The sequence below is a fragment of the Rousettus aegyptiacus genome, unplaced genomic scaffold, assembly GCF_014176215.1.
Source record: "Rousettus aegyptiacus isolate mRouAeg1 unplaced genomic scaffold, mRouAeg1.p scaffold_m13_p_5, whole genome shotgun sequence".
Classification (NCBI taxonomy): Eukaryota; Metazoa; Chordata; class Mammalia; order Chiroptera; family Pteropodidae; genus Rousettus; species Rousettus aegyptiacus.
In genome coordinates this window covers 91,386,965-91,407,495 of record NW_023416308.1, presented here as the reverse complement: position 1 = coordinate 91,407,495, position 20,531 = coordinate 91,386,965, and the positions used below count along the sequence as shown (strand labels likewise).

Sequence of the window (20,531 nt, the reverse complement as noted above, 5' to 3'; positions counted from 1 at the left end):
ATATATGCAAAAAATAAGCCACATTTAGGCTGCTATTGCCTCTCAAATTATGCTAAAGGATTTGGTCATTTCTGATACAATTATGTTTGGTATCCATTGGTTATTAGTATCTATGGGGCGAATTCAGTATCTATGGGAATGAATGAATAAAGGAATTTTTTATGTACAACAGATAATGTCTTTGAAGTTAAATAGCACGCACATTCGTAATTTTCTAAAACATTAGAATAGAGATGATACAAGCATTTACTTTACGATTTTAGTTTTTCTTTAATTTTCTGAATGGTAGTCTAGATTCAGCAGTAATTAATACATCAGGCTATAAGAGCACAGTTGATTTGTGTCAGATGACCTGGCTAATTCTCATTTCGCATCAATATATATTTACTGAGCACTCGGGAAGAACAAGGTCTTATGTCAGGGGAAAAAGCTGATATGTAAACATCAAAGATTAACAAGGCATAATCCACTGAATACTGTAAGCAGAATTGAGAGGAGAAAATTTATGCTAATATGAAAGATCAGGGGAAATGGGGTTTGAACGTAACTAAGAAGTATGAATAGAATTTCAATTGGAAGAAGATGAAAAAGTCAAAAAGTCACTCCATTATAATAAATGATTCCCCCAAAAGGGGACAGGGCATGAGATTCTCTGGCCTGGTCTGTTAGGAGAATGATTAGTTAACTCTCAAGTGTGACTGAAGAAGGTAATGGGGAGAGATGATATATAAGAAAAGGCTCAGAATATTCACATGGGGCCAAACTGTCACGGAGTCTTAAGTGCTTTGCTCAAGAGTTTCGACTTTATTCAGTAAAAAACAGTTTTTTTTAGTAGAAAATTGTATCATCATTCTGTAGCCTACTCCTAGGGTCTATACATATTTAAGCATGGAATTATGGTTCTGCATATTCCCTACAAACTGTCTCTTACCACTGTATGTTAAAATGTATATCCCTGTGTTAAGAACACTTTCTGATAACTGGTTGAATTGAACTGAAAAGTATTCTGTCAGTTTTGTCTTTATGTTTATTTTTCATGGTCAAATCATCTGATAGTCCTAAAAATTTTTGAAAGTCACATTTCTTATAGTAATCTGCCCTCGTCCAATTATTTCAATATGACCCTGAAAAAAATCTTAAAGGAACACACTCCCACATCATTTTCTACAAATGAACATTTTTAAGTGGCTCTAATTGCTAGAAGTATAGTCTACATTTACTACAAAGAGTTTTCCTGTTGACCAAGTCTGATCCTGAGCTACCTCTAATCTACCTGCTTTCCAACTTTATAAACAGATTAAGCATAGAGCAGCATTTCAAATCCTTCCTTGGAATGTTATGAAACTGCTCCATAACCAGAGGTGCACTCAGAAATATACTCACAACGCTTATTTATTTATCAAAATGAATGTGTTTTCGCAAATGGGCCTGCCTCTAAATGGGTCAAGAATCCTATAATGTCAGTCAACCTCGCTTCTTGCCATTCTCTCCAACTTTTTGTCTGTACGCCTAAAGGCAAAATTTCAGATTGGAACCTTCCTGAATTCGTCCTCATCACATTAACCACATTTGAAAGCTATGTCTACAGTGCTGTAAGTACTTTTGCCAAAGGCTTTCTTATTCCCCTTGCTATTTGCTTTAAAATCTAGAAATACCATCTTCTCTGATTTACAGCCCATTTATCAATTTTATCATCATAGGTGATACCTTATTAAAACAACTTACCTTTCTATTCTCTCTCTCTCTTCCTCCCTTATTGCCTATGAATTTCTGAAAGCCTTTGTGAAATGCCTTATTAGTTATTTAATTCAGGATTTCATTTACATCTTTAGCATGAACTGTAACACAAATCTGTTTATAATAAACTTTCTCTGGTCTTCTGTTCCTTACTTTCTGCATCTTTCTTGAACAATTTATCCAGTACCCCATTAAAGAGGAACTTCTAGTTTGCATATGCACCCTATGCATATACACTCATAATGAATGACTTCAGAACACTACAAGATTCTAAAGTGTCTTAGAATAAAGATTCACTTATGTTCCTGGAACTTCTACAATGAATTGAATTTTATTGTAATGATTTTCTTTGATAGCCAGTCACCCATTAGCAATGCAGACTTGACAGTAAAGTCAGTTTGTGTATCTGCCTTTGGAAGCAGTGGTTTCCTCTGGCTGGGGGTAAAGTGTGAGTGGCCTACATACCTCTGTGTCCTAGACCCAGAAAGACTTTTGCTTTCTTGTAAAATCTTCTTGATATACAAGAGCATGCTCTATTAGAAATAAATCTTAATGTATTTACTCAAAGGGAAACTACTGAGCACTATAACATGCTCAGCTCTGTGCTAAATACTGGTAAAACAGAGATTATTAGCCATGGCTTGCAGGTAACAGACAAGTAAAGAGTCGACTGCAGCATAGGATCATAAGGAATGGAGTATTGTTTCTAGGGTGTCTTTGGAGCACAGAGGAGGGTTGCTTACTCAGCCTGAGATTAGGGAGGGCTTCCTGGACTTGAAAGGCTAGGAAAAACAAAACTACATTGCCAAAAACTGTCAAGCCATTAAAGAGCCCCTCCCATGGTTTGAAAATAAACATTGGGCAAGGGAAGATTTGTTCATCTATTTGTCTAGGCAAGGGAAGGACATTGAGGGGACAGCAGGAGTGCAACACCTCTCATTGTCTCCTGAAATGCTGGAGTATGTTGAGCGTTGGCACCACACTAACTTTAGAACAGTCTCCGACTATTCCTGCAGTGGAGCTGGCTGCAGCAGGTAAACAGATACTGAGATGATGAGCCAACAAAATCTCCAGCTAACTCCTTAGCTCCAATTTCTCAGTTAAATAATTCTGAATTTAAGGAACGAAAGGCTTCCTGCATCCTGCATATCTTTCATTTAAGAAAGAAGCTGAAACTGCAGACATAAACATTTCGCCACTTAACAGAAGTTGTTGGTGGAGTTGGGGGAGGGGCAGTGTGCTTCTGTTCCATTTGTCAGTTTTCCCAAAGAACAACTTCCCCTAAGAGGGGAAGAGTGACCTATCCTCTCATTCTTCTCTGACTGTTGGAGAGAGGGAGATAGGAATTGGACATGGGTAGATCAGTTCTTATCTCACTTATGGGCTAAGGGTCAGGAAGCCCCAAGAAAACCCATTCTGAACAGGTCCTTCTGTCCTAAAGTGTGCAGAGGAAGCCCTACCTGGAGATGCTCCACGGGTCACCCTGGACCACCTGTGAATGGCTGTATAAACCTCTCTAATTTGGGGATTCAATATTATGAATACTGGCATATACATTAGCCATGTTTTCTGGTATAATCTTTCTCAGTATTCATATTAACATTTTGGTCTCCACTTGCTTTATTTGTCTCTTAACTGGCTCTGAATACAGATGGGGAAAAACAAATGTATCATTTTCAGGAACTCCTCAAACTTCAACAGTTATAATTGATATACAGATCCCTAAGAGATTGATCATCTCATGTATCCTTATAAGACCAAGTTTCTGAACTTACAAAAGAGGATCTGATCCTCAGCCACATAGATGAATGAACAGAAAGCCAGCGTATAATGAGAGAGAAATATGAAGCCAATCCACAGAGAAGCAGAAAGGAAACAGAGGAGAGTACTATCAGCAATGCAGCTCTTAGAACCATCTGTTCCTAAATTTGAGCCACCTTTACCTGGAAAGCTCGCTAACACTAGTAGCATGTAACCTTTGCAGTTGCACAGGATACCTCACTCAGAAGGGCCCCACACCTACGGGTTAATGCCCTGTGGTCACCATCATGAAGTTCTCAATAATTTCGTCTTTGAATCTGTGTTTTGCAGGTGATGTCCAATGGGACAACAGAGTCTGTGATAGGAGTTTGGAACTCATGAGTGGTCCCACCTCCCACTGCCTCCCTGCCTTTCTCAGATGGATTCTCAGCTCTCCATTCCTGTCCCCTGGGATCACCAGCTCCCTCACAGCCTCCCCCACTCCACCCAGCAACAACTGCCATACTCTGTCCTCATTAGGGTCCTGCACACAGATTCAGGGAGGGGCAGGTTTGAGCACCCATGTTCTGAGTGTTTCCAGGTAGAACATAATGCATCCTCCCCACCCTGGAGCTGGTCAGCAGTCAAGTCCATTCTGTGGGTGATCTACAGAACTGGTAAAGAGATTGTAGTCCCTTTGGGTTACCCATCTGCTGTGGACTGGGATGGAAGGGAAAATGCCTAACTCAATTTCCATGCCCAGCCAGGCTAGAGTATATTGGTCAGGGCAGATGGGAACCCTGTAGTTGGTGGGCCACATACATGAGCATATTGGGGGATTGCCCTAAAGAGCCTCTGACAGTCTGCACTCACCCCAAGAGTATCCATGGACAACAGAATAACATTAAATAGCAAATAAAAAAACACCATGTTAAATTGAGAAAGAGATCACAGAAGGATGGTAAAAGCTTTATATTTTAGTATGTTTAAACAGCAGATTTCTCCTACTTTTTGGACAAGGATTCCACTTATTTATTTTACTCTGGGCTCTGAAAATTACACAATCAATCCTGCCAGTAGATTTCTCTTACTTGCAACCAAAGGAGTCCTAACGAACATATAATATGCTTTTCACAGGGCTCTATATTTGGAGTGATTCTACATAAGCCTCTTTCCACGAGATAATATCATTTTGTAAATTGTTTTATTGGGTTGAAAGCATTTGTTCAAATCCCTTTCCCACACTAAATGGTAAAATCTCCTGCGACCTTGTCTCATTTGTCTTTTGCTCTTTTGGTGCCTGGAACTAGCCTCTGGACACAAAATTGACACTCGCTGTATGTTTATGAACTAAATGTCAATACTATCAGTCATTAACACAAGAACTTCTTCAAGGATCACCGCATCTTATCCAGCCCTAATGACAGGCAAGACTGAAGGCTTAGTCTATCAACTACTTATCGACGACTGCCTAGTTAAAGCCCGCCTTCGGTTCCAGGTTAATGCAGGACTGGAAAATCAGATAAACACTCTTCCACAGACAACCCCCACCTTCTGTCGGATAGTGCAAATGTGATTTGCAAGTGTTTTCCCACATTTAACCCCAAATACTAAATATTTGGCAACAGATATTACATATTTTCAAAAGTACTTTAGTCTGTTTATTAAAATGTAAGCCAACAGATTTTAATTATAGATTGTTATAGTCTCCCCTCTCTTTCTGTTTTCTTTGCAGTCTTTAGTTAGAACGTCGAAAAGAGAGAGTGAGTTAAGTGATGAACAACAGGAAGGAAGTGAAATGGGAAATGGAAAAGAGGCAGAAAATGGGGGAAAACAATGAAGGAAAAGGAAGAAGTGGGAGAGAGAGAAGAGGGAAGAAACTAAAGGCAGTCACACTAATTGGGTTAAATCAGGTTCAACTATGTCTTATTTAAGTTTTACCTGTGAAAGAGAATAATGCTATCAACCTTTCAGGGTTATGGTGGAAACTAAATGAGAAAACATATGTGAACATATCTAGCAAGGTGTCTTGCACATACCTGGTGACTCTTGTTGAAGCTGAACTAATATCTTCCATCCATGTGAAAGGAAAAAAAAAAAAAAAAAAAACCCTCCTCACACGGGCTTGAGCCACCAGGAAAAACCATCTGAGAGAATTCATACCAATTAGTCTTAGTTGAGAAACTGCTGCCTTGCGTGTTGCTTGCTAACAGAAGTGTTAACAGTGTTGATTTCTACCTAGATACAGTCAATGCCAAGAACAACACAATGTCTAGAAAAGCTCATTTAAAAAAAAAGAAAAAGGATTAGTTCAAGTTGTCTGGTGATTCTCATCCAACTCCTTGTCCATCAGCAGACAACCTGAACTAATGTTTCAGTTACAAGTGTAGAAGTCAGGCCCTGACACAGACTCGCATTTGGGTACAGCCATACCTTGGACATTTTGTAGGTTGGGTTCCAGACCACCATCATGAAGTGAATATCACAATCATTTTGCTGGTGAAGGGTCTTGACTTTGGTTTCTTAAAAACGCAACATCCATGGAGTGTAATAAAACGAAGCACAGTCAAACAAGGTACGCCTGTATTTCCGTCAGAAGGCTGAGGCACAGGCAACTCATGAACTGCCTCCTCCTCCTCCTCCTCTTTCTTCATCATTGTACCACTAACAATACTGTCTTAACTTTTAATAGCATTCGATAGTCAAAACACTTCGGTATATCGTCCTTTAATAATTCTTTGCAATAATAGTGGATAACCACAGAAAGTGACATTCACCCAATTTTAATATGTAAAAATATAGAAGTTACAACTCAACAGTAATGAAACCAGGTCTAAACCATGACTCTCAATTCATCCATTTTTTCGACTACACTGTACTGTCTCTTTCATGCAATGTTTATAAAACACAGGATTCTCCCTCTCTTGTTGAGGTAAACACAGTTGACCATGAGAATCACTTTAAGAAAATTGTTTTCCCTAACTCATAACTTTCAAGGAAATGTATTTTCAGGCTGTGGGCACCAGAAACATTATTTGAACCCTTTTATCACACAGTTGGACTTTCAAATTCCACAAAGCTGAAGCATCTGCTTATCATAAGAACGTGAGAGGGTTTAGCAAACACAAACTCAGTGAACCTGTGCAATTAATACTATTTGACAAGGTAACATGATTCTGGGAAAAGTGCATTAAAATCAAATCCCTATGTTGCTCCTCATATTTCTAGCCTTAGCAGGCAGGGACCAGCAGTGGGCTTGATAATCCCAAGAACTATATTAATGTTTATGTTTTTTGCTTTGCTTTAGAAATATTTTCAGCATTCTTTTAAAAGCTGTGACTAGTTTATTTGCCCCATGGAACTTTAAAAAATCCACACAAATATTACATATATAAATTCTCATTGTAAGAGATTCAAAATATTGAATTCATAGCAACACGTGAAAGCTCTTTCTCTCTCTCTCTCTCACACACACACACGCACTCTCTCATGGATAAGATGGTGAACAGTTTGCATGTTTACAGTTTCTATGCAGTCACATAAATATACATATATATATTAAAATAATGTTAGATATGTAAGGATATTATATTATTGTCCTGTAACTTAATTTTACTTATATTTTTTTCTTTTTCCCCAAAATATTTCTTGGAGATTTTTCGGTATGTGTGTGCATATGTGTATATACACGTACTTAGAGTTTTTAAACCACTGTATTCTATTTCATGAAATGATACACCAAATAAATTAAATAATTCTATTACTGGTGGATATTTTGGTAGTTTCTGGGTTTTGATGAATGCAAACAATGAAGCAATAGCATCACTGCAGGTGCATTGTTTCTCCTCACGAGGATGTACTTTCAAGACCACATTTCAACAGGTAAAATCAATGCAATCAAGCGAGTCCCTGTACACTCTTCAGATTTACTTTAAATGTTGATAGATTTTGTCTAATTTGCATTAAAAAGTTTCACCAATATGTACTCTCAGTCATGTAGGAGGCTGTTTTTTCCCCCAAGATCAGCAAAAGAATAAAATCAATGTTTTAAAATTTTCTTCTAATATAATGCATGAATACAGTGATTTAATCATTGTACATTATTTTTCTCTCATCACCAGCACGTGATCTCTGTAGAGGAGTACTGATAACGTGCTGTGTGTCCTTGGGATAGGTACTGAATCTTTCCATGTTTCATTTTTGTCACCTCTAAAATGGGTGACTAACCCATTAATACCTAATAATACCTAACTTAAAGGGTTTTCTGGGTTTTTTCTTTTTGTATATTTTGTCTTTTCTCAATGTAATTGTGTCTCTTTCCTCTTTGGTTGATTCAGTCAGTTAACACATATTTAATGGGCGGCTACACTAAGCTATGCCAGGCACCATTCTAATTGCCGGGGACAGAGCAAGGAGAGAAAACGAAATGGTTGCTCTCATGGACCTTATAGCCCAAAGGAGAGACAGACAATACAAATGTACAAATGTATATATAATGTTTTATCAGGTTGTGTTATGAAGAAAAAATAAAGTAGGGCACAGAGTTAAGAAGAAATAGGGGTGCTATTTAAGATAGAAAGTTTCTGTGATGCGCAGACAACTGAGTAGAGATCTAAAGAAAATGAGCATGGAGGTTGAGGGGTGAACAAGCACCAAGTTCTAGGACAGGATGTGGTTGGCATGTTCGAGAAATAGCAAGGAATAATGCGGTGATGCAGGGGGAGTGGGGAGGTGAAAAAAGAGAGGAGCCAGCTGACAGGAGCCAGGGACCACATTCTGACAGCCCTCATAAGCCAAAAAGAGGATTTTAAATTTTATTCCAAATGCAATTGGAAGCCAGGACCCAAGAGATGCTGAGTGTTACCATGCATAGTGCTCACTTGCCCTCTGAACAAAGCCTCATGGGAAATGGAAGTAATCAGAGCATCGTTCACAAACTCAAGTCAAGAGGCAAAGCTGAACAGAGTCATCAAGTTGTGAAACTGTGCCCCTGACCCACACATATACCTTTTTCATTAAACCCAAAAGGTAGACTCAAAGCATTTTTCTTTTTATCTGATGCACAGTGCCCTTGCCAGCTAATAAACCAGGAACAAAAAACCTGACCATGCTCAGCCACCAGAATGGCGAAAATCGTCTGCTACATGAATACCAAGACCAGAAGCAGGATGGCAGTTCACAGCATGCCCTACGGCAGCAAGCCTACCTTTGCAGATGGTCCCGTTCCCCACGTAGCCAGGTTTGCAGGTACAGCTGTGTCCCTGGACAGTGTTGGTGCAGATGGCATTCTTATCACAGTTGTGCTGCCCATCGCCACATTCATCGTGCTCTGTTTGCAGGGTGAAAAAGAAAGAGACACCTTTTCTTAAGTTGGGATCAATAATGTTGAAAAAATTAGCTGAACTTCTCCCAAAAGGAATGACTATTCTGTATTAAGACCTTGCTGTATGCCTGACAGTTTCTATGCCTGATGTGGTGAAATCTCAACAACTCTAAAAGAAGGATGCTATTATCCCCACTTTGCAGGTAAAGTAACTGAGTACCAGAGAAGTCAAGTGACTTATACATGTCACAGAATTGATATATGCTTCTAAGGTCATCACCTCTTCTATGCTCTGGAAAGGTTTCTGCAGAGGCGACAAGGTAGTGATTCTCAAAAGGGGGGAAATTTTGTGTCCTCTCTACCCCTTGAAACATTTATGATGTCTGACAATATTTTTGGTTATCAAGATTTGGAGTAGGGGATGTCACTAAAATCTAGTAACAGAGGACAGGGATGCTTCTGAGCGTCTTATGGGGGACAGCAGAGCCCACCACAACTAAGAATTCATTGATGCAAAATGTCAGTGATGCCAAAGTTGGGAAGACCTTCCCCTAAGATTAGAAAAGAGAAAACTCTACATGAGAAATTCTATAGCTTCTTTAGAACAAAGAGAGTGAAACTGAAAAGGAAGACCTAGTGACTATAGTCTGGCAAAGGAGCATTGACCAACGAATATTTTCAAAAGATTGGCAATGGTCACTGGAATGTTGTGAGCACAGGGCTGTGCTCTGAGTAGAAAAGCAATTTATACTCAAGACTCCCTTTAAGGGCCTTCAACAGTTTAACTCTAATTTTCCATAAAGCCCATTTTCATGGGGTTCAGAATTTAACCTCCAGGTTTAACATGTAGTGATATAGCTACACACACACACACACGCACGCACACATATATATATTGGAACAGTGATGACATCCTTAATCCACAAAATATGCGGGGGAGAAGGGTGGAGATGTGACATCTAACACTACAAAATAGACTGAAAGATTCCAAGTTAGAAATCAAGATTTCACAGGTAACTATATTTTCCACTCATAATCAGGAAGTTTAAAAAGTCATCTAAATAACTACTCTAAATAATTAATATGGGAAACTTTATGCCCTTTAATCCCTTTAACATCTGCTAGTATAACTTCTCAGAGATTTTAAAAAGGAAAATCAAGTAGGGTTACTAATTCATAAAATGTTATAAAACAAGATTTGAAATTCCTGCTAGAAATCCCAAAGAAATAACACCAATTGAACAAAACAAAAAATTCAATACAGTTTGTAACTATAGTGTCCTGTTAGATCAATATAGGAACCAACTGAAATATCATCTATCTTCATTAATTTTTATTCTAAATATTGTAACAAAGACGTAGTAGTAATGAGAAAGGTTTAATTCTCCAAAGTAGGGCTGTTTTAGTCACCCACATGCAATTAAAGCACAAACATGCATTTACTTTTAATTTAACACCTTAGATTTTTTCCAAAGAAAATTTTTCTTTGGGCCTTAAGATCAACCAAAACTGTCAATGAGAAACGTGCACCAGTTAGCAAGCAGTGAAAAGGGATGAGAAAATTTATGAGGACACACTTCTAGTCTGTGCTAAAGTCATCTCCAGCAAACTCCAAAAATAGTACAACCCTGTGGATGTCTGATCAAATTTACAGACCTATCATGTACCTGGGATGGGCCAGTACAACACCACATGACACTAGGAACACACTTCAACTCCAAGAGCTTTCCATCTCCTTATTTAAATTCACTTAATATATAATTATTAGTGTCTCTACTAGGGATACAAGAATGAATAGATCTGATCTTGGCTCAAATAAACATTTTATTAGGGGCCAACAGACAGCAATATGTGACACAATGGAGAAGAGATATGAGGTTAAGTAGGTGACCTCATATTTTTATCATACAAACAAAACATTTTACAGTGAAAGGGGATTCTGCTCATAATAACACTGGGATAACAAGCGTAACTCAGAATGACCTAAGCAAACCTGCAAGTGTGGTCATGCCAGATAACAGGAACAAAGATAAACTGGAATAAGAGTTCACTGGAGGAATGAAATTTCTGCTAATAGGCAGAAAAGTCTTCTTGTAAGACATAGTATTTGAACTAATCTTTTTAAAATGGCTATTAGCCAGAATTGCCCATAAAGTTTACTCCAGATAAAAGAACTATAAAAAAACAAAGTATGGTTTTATGCAACATTACAGAAATTTGGTCCATCCTTACCTACCTGGTCTTTAATTTCAGCTTTATTGATGTACAATTGAAAAAACTGTAAAATATTTAAAGTGTACAAAGTGATGATTTGATATATGTATATACTGTGAAAGGATTGTCTGCATCTAGTTAATTAACATGTCCACCCTACCTGGTCTTATTTCCCAATATTCTTGAAGTAAATCCTGTTTTCTAATGAGATGGCCCATCACTGTGCTGTAAATGTATGAGTTCATTCCTACCTTTATAGTTTGTCATGTTGTCTCACTGACTCAAACTACTCTCTCCCAATGTAGCCGGAATATCTGTGCCCCCGCCTGGCTTCAAACACCACTACATACCCATGCTCTTGTCATAAAGCTTTCCACACCACGTGAATTTTATCCATCCTGGAACTTTTATTAAATTTAATATCTTTGCATCTTTGGAGGCAATTATATTACAATATGTGGTGATATTTATGAGTTTTATCATTAATGTCTTATTAACTAATTAGCCTATTTACCATTTAGGGGGGAAAAACGTGCAGCTGTCAGCATTAATTTAATTATCATAAACATGCTCTTTGAGGCTAAAGCAAATCTGACCAGTTTTCAATGTGAAAATAAAATATAAAAACCGTTCTTGGAGTTATTTCTAAACAGAACTTGTCTCTAATCTTAATGTAAAAAATGTATATGGTAATCGGTATTTAACAATTTTTTTCATGCAGTAAATTTCAAAGCACAGAAAAACACAAAGCAGAACATTACATTCTGCACAAAAATATTGCTTTTCTCTCTGTATTTTCTTGCTATCCTTGTTGTGCAGGCAGCAAACTTCGCAGCAACCAGTTGGATTCTGTTGATGGTAGATCTTGGGGAGATGTCGTCCAGACAGGTGAAGAGATGTGACATCATCAGAGCACAGATAACCTCAAAGACATTGCTGCCCTGGCTTGGGATGCTTTTCCAGCATCCTTTCCATCGACATCGGTCTGAAGAAAACATGGTTGATCATGTGCTCAAGACCGTCCTTCTTGAACAGGATGCAGGAGTTCAGCACTCTCATGTTTAGTAGGTGGCAAAAGAATTTCTTTTACCAAAACTTGTGACTTTTCCACTCAGTTGGATGAGAAGTGAGCATCTGAGCAGCCGAATCCACTGCTCCCATGTTCTTATTACAATCCACAATGACACATGGTTTTTTAGTTTTCTTTCCACTTCTGTTGTCTACTTCAATCACAGTATCATTGTGGAGTGCTGACACCATTGTCACCTCCTTCTTGTCACACCAATTCAGTGCCCTGAATTCACCACAGAATCTGGCTACAGTCGTCCCCTTTGCAATCCTTTTTTTCAGATTATTCAGCATCTGTTTTCTGTTCAAATGAGCTGACCCAACTGCATCAGTCTGATTTTGATGTAATTCTCTAAAAAGTATGGGAGATGTATGGCAAAACTTTGGGGGTAAGGATAGGACGGTAATCAGCGAGTTATCTTGGGGTAAACACTACAGCTACAAACGCCACCAGAGAGTATTTTCCAGCCAAACAGGAAATAGGTTAACTTTGATGAGAGGAATTGCAGCATATTTTCTACAGCCTTTGTTTTGCCTGTCACTACTTCACGTAAGGGTATTGAGCCAGAGTATGCCAAGCATTGAACTAAACATTGTATATATATCATTTAATTCTCCCAACAATCATATGAAGTAAGTTTGCTCATTTTACAGTGAAGGAACTAAAACAAAAAGATTTGAAATAATTTGTCTAAGATCGCAAAACTAGTAAGTGAGGTAGCTTGAATTTGTGACTCTAGACACGGGGATGGTGACCACCACATCGCTGCACAGTTGGAAGCTTCAGATATGGCTGAAACTAAGCCAAGACATGTGGAAATGATTCTTTAAAGCCCAAAACAACAAATGTCTTCTTCTATACTGGCCCCAAATTTCTACTTAAGATCCTACCAATCCCCAAGGGCAAAGGTACAAAACTTCCATATTTCATTATCTTTAGTCATGCCCAAGTTTTCAAAGTAACTAGTACCGTTTGACAGAACTGGCCAAAGAAATGGTTTCTTTCTAAAAATATAAAAATATTAGATTCCCTTCTAGTTCTTGGAGATGCAGTCAAAGTTGAAAGACAAGCTCTTGTGAGAGGTGGCATGATACAGGGAGTTAAGGCATAGCCATTAGAACCACACAGGCTGGGTTAGGTGATCCTGAGATTGCCACTTACTATGTGAAGTTGAATCACTCAGCTGATCGCTCGATCTTAGTTTCCTAATAGGTATGACATGGTTAATAATAGAACCTATTTCTTGGGGTAGTTGTAAAGATTAGTTACTGTAGGTAAAATACTTATCACTGCACATTCACTAGTAGGTGCTCCACAAGTATAAGCTATTTTAGTATCATCAATATTATGACTAGTAGTACTACTACTATTACCACTACTGCAATTACTTGTAAGCATGCTTAAATTGGATAGGGGTTAAAATTGGTTAAGAAAACTTTGTTTCCTTTACAGGCTGGTAGTTCAGGCAGAAAGGCTGTTAATAGGTAGGCTTTTAAAGACAATTAAATTAGAATACCTCTTTGAAAATCCAATGAAGTATTTGCTTAGGTCCCCAAGAAAAAAAGACTATAAATTAGGAAGATGAAAGATGTATGTTTAGGATTCTTGTATCATCAGAGTTTGTTTATAGTATATTTGGAGTATCAAACGTCTCAGAACAAAGGACAATGTTTGTGGCAGCGAGCAGTCTCTCCACTGATAATAATTATTGTTATGCTGGCTTATATTTATTGAGCACTCATGAAGCACTGTCATTATCACTTAGTTCCTTTCTCCTTCCTCTTTTCTCTTTTACAGGATGGTTCAGAAGGACTCTAACTAATCTACCTCTGTAACGTTGTAATCAATTGTAATCAATAGCTGCTGTCAATTAACAGGATGTTTTCCTTTAAAAACTAATCAGGACCCAAACAAGCCACTGAAACAGTCGATTCAGCTGTGGCTATAAATGCCCCATGTTTGGGGTCTGGGCTGATTCATTCAAAGTAATCTCTATTTTACCTTACAAAATTTTAACAGTGACCTCACCAGGATATGCCATGCAGGTCTTATCAGTGACAGTTTACAGACAAAGAAATCAGGGTTTGGAGCACCTAAGAAGTTTTATATCTGAAACTCAAACTCTCATCTCCTCATTCCTTTCACATTCTTTCCAAATTCCCACTTTATTGTGTGACCAAAAAAAATTCTACAACATTGGCCACAGTGTAGGTAATAATGTAAAAAAAAAAAATTCCAGATTTACGAGGAAGTTGCAAAAGTAGTACAAAAAGTCCCTTGTGTCTTTCACCCCCGCTTCCCTCAATAGTACCAGCTTATATGGCTGTAGTACAAAATCACAACCAGGAAACTGCTATTGGTATATTAGTGCTAACAAGTCTACACACCTAATTCAGTTTCGCCATTTTTAAAACTGCTTTCATTGTGTGTGCATACATGTGCACAGTTCTAAGACATATTAACCCATGTACCCACCATCACAATCATGCTATATCTTTGCGTTTGCACCTACTCCACATTCCCCCATACCCATCACCCCCAATCCCTGTCCCTGTCACTCACTGGTATGTTCCCCGTCTCTATAATTTTCTCACTTAGAGAATGTTACACAAGTGGAATTATACAATAAGTAAATTTTGAGATTAACCTTTCCCACTAAGCATAATGAGCTCCATCCAGACTGTTGTGTCAATAGTTTATTCCTTTTTATTACTGGGTAGCATTCCACTGTACAGATGTATCAGTTTTCTCAACCATTCATTCACTGAAGGACACTTGGATTGTTTGTATTTTGCTATTATGAATAAAGCTGCTATGAACATCTGTACGCAGGGTTTTGCATGAACATAATAGTTTCATTACTCCGGAATATGTGTCCGAAGTGTTATTACAGGGTCACCCAATAACTGTATGATTTCATTTTGTAAAAAACTTCCAAAATATTTTTCAAAATAGCTGTACCATTTTCCATTCCTACCAGCACTGTATGAGTAATCAAGTTTCCCCATATCTCTGCTTGCATTTGGTATCGTCACTTGTTTAGTATTAGTCATGTGTATGTGTGCTGTGATAACGCATTATGATCTTAATTTTCATTTTGCTAATAGCTGATGATGTTGATCATTTTCCATGTACTTATTTGCCATGTATAGCTTTTCTGTTATGTCTTTTGCTCATTTTTTAATTCTTTTCCGTTGAGTTTTGAGGACTCTTCATATATTCTTGATATAAGGCTCCTGTTGGATATGTTGTTTGCACGTATTTTCATTCTCTTATAAGTCTTTCACAATGCAAAACGTTTTACTATTGATGAAATTTACCTATTTTTTTTATTTTAAGGATAGTGCTTTTAACATCATATCTAAGAACTCTTCGTCTAACCCTAGGTCCCCAAGATTTTCTCTTATTTTTCCTAACAGTGTTTTTGAAAGGCTATTTTCCTCCATTGAGTTGCTTTTTTACCTTTGTCAAAAACCATTTGGTTATAATTGCGTTGACCTGTTTCTGTGTTCTCCACTCTCTCATTGATCTGTGTGTCCATCTATTCTGTGGACAAAAATACTGCACTGATTACTGTAGGTATATAGAAAGACTTAATATTATATAAAGTGATTTTCCCCCACCATGTTCTTCTTTTTCAAAATTGTTTTAGTTTTTCTACTTCTTCTGCATTTTTATACAAATCTTAACTTGTCCATTTCTACAAAAAGTCTTAGGGAAATTTTAATAAGGATTATGTTAAACTTATAGATCAATTTGAGGAAAACTGACTTCTTTAGTATAGTGAGTCTTCCAAACTATAAATATTATTTAATTAGTCTTTGATTTCTTTCATTAGGATTTTCACCATATAGATCTTTACAAGCTTTCTTGGATTTATAACTAGTTTTTTCATTTTACTTTGGGACAACTGTATGATATTATGTTTTTAATTTTGGTTTCTACACACTGTTTGCTAGCATATAGGAATAAAATTGATTTTTGTGTGTTGATCTTATACCTTAAGATTTTGCTGAACTCATTTTTTCTACAATTTTTTTTTGTTTACATTCCTCAGGATTGTCTATGTAGACAATTATGTCATCTGTAACCAGGACCAGCCTATTTCTACCTTTCCAATCTGTATGCTTTATTTCCTTTCATTGGCTTGTTGAACTGGGTTAGACTTCCAGTGCCAGGATGCACAAGAGCAGTGAAAGCAGGTATGATTGGTTTGTTACCAGTCTTAGGGAGAAAACACTCAGCCTTTCACCATTAAGTAAAATGTTAGCTCCACTTCATATGGTCTTGTCGATCCTGGGTGGCAGTGGAGTGTCCCACTGACAGAGAAATTGGGAGAGAATGGAGAGAATGTATTGCACTATTCAGTTCTGTCTTTGTGCTGCTGGGTGCAGTGGAGGCCCGGCTCCACTCTGGGTCCTACTGACATTAGTACAGAGGGGGGATCACAGTACCACCTGATTCTGCCAATCAGGTTTTCCACTAACACATGGCTAAAGTAGAATGGGTATTTGCAAAAAAGGTTTTCTGTTCTATTGGGCCTCCTTTTTCCTAGTTCATTCTATAGAGGGACTGGTCAGCTTTTCTTTCTTTTTTTTTCTCCATGCCAGTTGGTTTCAGGTGTCTTCAGCTCCCCATCAAGGATATAGGAGAGGGAAAAAGAAAAAAGGTAGCTCACACCTTATTGTTCCTCAAGCCCAAAGTTCCTAGGTAGTCCATCTTCTTTTCATCTCTCTGGTAAGTCTTCCTGGGTATTTGTTGTGTTATGCCCAAGGGCTTTTTTTTTTTTTTTAGTTGTAAAAGGAAGGACCTGGGAGGAATGGGGCTACTCTATCTAGGCCAGGAGGCTTCAGTGTATTTAATTTTTAAGAAACTAGTCTCTTTCCTTCTCTGCCTTTAGAAATATTATGATTAATTGAAATTTTTTCATAAATATACTATAAGCAGATTTATTAATTTAGCACATTTATTGAGCACATACTATGAGCCGGATGCTGCTGTAAATGTGTTATAGGACACATATGAGTAAAGTATTATCATCCCTATTTTCTAAATGAGGAAAGGGGAACAGAGGGCTTGTCAGTGGCCCAAGGTTATAGAGAAGTAGGTGTATATCAAGGCAGTCAAACTATGGCAGAAGAATTAGAGCCATGGAGTTATTATTCACTCTTGAACTCTCTTAATTTCTTATAATCAACCCATCACCAAAATTTGATGATTTTTCTTCCTAAGTATATTCAAATTCAAATTCATTCCTATGTCTTTATTTCCATTTCTACCTCCCTCATCCAAGCTACCATTATCACCCAAGCTACCACCATCTCACCCACTTGTAAGCCTCCATCAATTGGGCCACTGCTAAAGCTCAATAAAGCCCCTCTCATTCACTACTGCCACCTTCAATTGATTCTTCATACTGAATTTAAAGCAATCTTCTAGGAATTGAAATGTGATCAACTCGCCATTGTTCTAAAACTCTTCAGTTACTTTCTGTTGATCATATTAAAAATGTGGACATTTTGAACATGAGTTCCTAGGTCCCTTCACAGTCTTTCCCTCCCCTAACTACCTCAGTTCATTTTCACTTATGCCTGCTCTGCTCCAACCATGCTTGCCCTTATCTCCTTCCTCAAAAGGGCCTTGTTCCCTTGGGTCGCAGGCACTTTCACACGTTCTTCCTTCTTGACCCAGTTAAGACTTGCTTATCTCAACTCAGTCCTCACCTCCTCAGAAAAAAAAAGAACTGATTTCCTTGACAGGGAGGTTTTCTTTATAATATACTGATATAATAACATTCAGCTCCCCTCCTTTATAGGGCTAATCACAGTTATAAATTTACATTTATTACTGTGTTACTGTTTCACTAATGTTTGTCTTCTTTACTAGAGCAGAAATGAGGATGGAAAGTACATATTTTTTTTTCTTTATTCCTAGTTCCTAGCAGAGCTTCTGAAACAGCAAGTACCTAATATAAATACCCATTTATGAATGGATGGATGGTGGGTGGATGGATGGATGGATGGATGGAAGGAAGGGAGGAAGGGAGGGAGAAAGGGAAGGAAAAAAGAAAGAAGAGAAAGAAGAAGAGAGGGAGGAAAGATGAAAAGACAGAGGGAAGAAGAGTGTGTTTTGTCTTTGACATTGCAGAGGGGTCAATGTCAAAGACATTGACATGGAAGGATGGATGGAAGAATAGATAGAAGGATGGATGGAAGGATGGAAGGAAGGAAGAAAGGGGGGGAGGAAGGAAGGGAGGAAGAAAAGGGAGGACGGGAAGGGAAAAATGAAGAAGAGAAAGAGGAAGAGAAGGAAGAAAGATGAAAGGACAGAGGGGAGAAGAGAGTGTTACTGTCTTTGACATTGCAGAGAGGTCAAGGAGAATTAAGACAAGAAAAAGATAATTGAATCAGGCAGGTGGGAAAAATTTTGAAGAGCTTATAAATGAAATATAATCAGGTAATGATATGTTGATATATTTATTTATCACAGTGACTGTGAGAAAAGGATGTGGTTTCAGGGGCTCTCTTTGAGGCAGGCCATTTTTTTCATAAAGAATTGCTAAAGACACAAGCCATGTACTGTGAGGAAATATTTGCAAATCATATATCTTATTAGTGACTTGAATCCAGAATATATGAGGAAACATTACAATCCCATAATAAAAAGGTAACCCAATTAGAAAATGATAAAAGTATTTAAATAGACTTTTCTCTAAAGAATATATACAAATGGCTAATATGCACATGAAAAGATGCTCAACATCTTCAGTAATCAGGCAATTCCAAAGCAAAACCACAGTGAGATACCACTTCACACCCACTAGAGTGGTTATAATCAAAGAGACAGACAATAACGAGTGCTTATAAGAATGTGGAGAAATCGGATCCCTTGCACATTGGTAGTGGGAATGTAAAATATTTGGAAATTACTCTGGCAGCTCTGCAAACTATTAAAGATAGGGTGACCACACATTTCAGCAATTTCACTCCTAGGTATATAAACAAGAGAAATGAAAACATATGTCCACATAAAGACTTTCCCATGAATGTTCATATCAGCATTATTCACAATAGCCGAAAGGTGGAAACAACCCAAATATCCATCAACTGACGAATGCATAAAGAAAATAAGGTATATGCATATAGTGAAATACGATTTAGTAATACAACAGAAGGAAGCACTGCACCTACTACAATATATATCATGGATAAACCACAAAAACATTTTGCTATGTGAATGAACTCTGACACAAAAGACCACATGCTATAGGATCCCATGATCCCATATACATAACATGTCCAGAATAGGCAAATCTACAGAGACAGACAGTAGATTAGTGGTACCAAGGGCTAAGCCTCAGGGAATGGGGAACGACTGTTAATGTTAATGGGAACCTGTATTCTCCTTAGGGTGATGAAAATGTTCTAAAATTAAATAATAATAGATATACAATTCTGAAAATATATTTAAGGCCACTAAATAATACACATTAGGGAGGTAAACTTTATGTTAATTATACCTCAATAAAACTATTAGAATTATGAAGAGTACATTTCTGAAATAAGTTAACACATTTATCTCTGTGTCCATGTTTTAAAACGGGATGTAAAGATTCATCAGAAGTCATTCCTGGATGAAAATGTTCTTCCATGAATGAGGATTAGAAATGTTATTTTGCTAATATCCTAGAAATATTCCATATTTCTTGAATTGAAAAATAGCATTTATTTAATGGTTTAATATTTTGGGGGAAAGTAATTATATATAAAATGTACACATTACAATATGATCCACAGTTTCCTCATGTATAATCTGAAAATCTACACTTTAGGTTCAAGGACATACATTATTTATAATCTACCAGTGCTTGAATTTAAGAAACGGTTTTTAAGTTAAAATAAATAGGACTCTAAGCCTCCTATTTGCCAGGATGGACAATTAAATCTCATTCATTATTGGGCTCTTTTCCACCCCATTATGCCCTCAGCAGGATCCCAGTACAGTCCTGGGAGTCTTAGACAAAAGCCTGTGGGACAGCTATCTGTTTTTTTTGTTTGTTTTTTACTGGTTATTACCCTACTCCATAAAAAGGAAGTTTAAAGCCCTGCTAATTGCCTGATAAACTCAGCTTCAGAGATCTTTGCCAAGAGCAGGTACCTCAGTATCAGGCACCTGAATTTTGGAGTGTGTCACAAACCCATTCTCCCTACTCTTGGGGAGGACATCTTATATTCCCTCTTCTGGATCAAAGCGAGTTTAATTTAAACCACTTTCACCTTCTCAAACACCAAACCCTATAATCCCAGGGCCTTCTGGGAAACTTGGTCTTGTTGAAATTTGTATTAACTCTTTCCATTGCAAAGAGGCTTTGGGTCTCCTGGACTAAAAACTGTCCTTGATTCAAAGCCCTGAGTAAGGTTATGGGCAGAACAGATACAGTACTAGGGT

General features: G+C 37.6%; 1 protein-coding gene across 3 annotated transcripts in view; it reads right to left on the bottom strand.

Moving 5' to 3' along the window:
• The window catches only part of NELL1 (neural EGFL like 1), a 692,265-nt gene that overhangs the window by 255,024 nt on the left and 416,710 nt on the right, over positions 1-20,531 (bottom strand). For all 3 annotated transcript variants that reach the window (XM_016138479.2, XM_016138478.2, XM_016138480.2), the window contains one exon: positions 8,684-8,806. In XM_016138479.2, the coding sequence (XP_015993965.2) occupies positions 8,684-8,806 (123 nt within the window). The remainder of the gene's footprint in view (positions 1-8,683; positions 8,807-20,531) is intronic.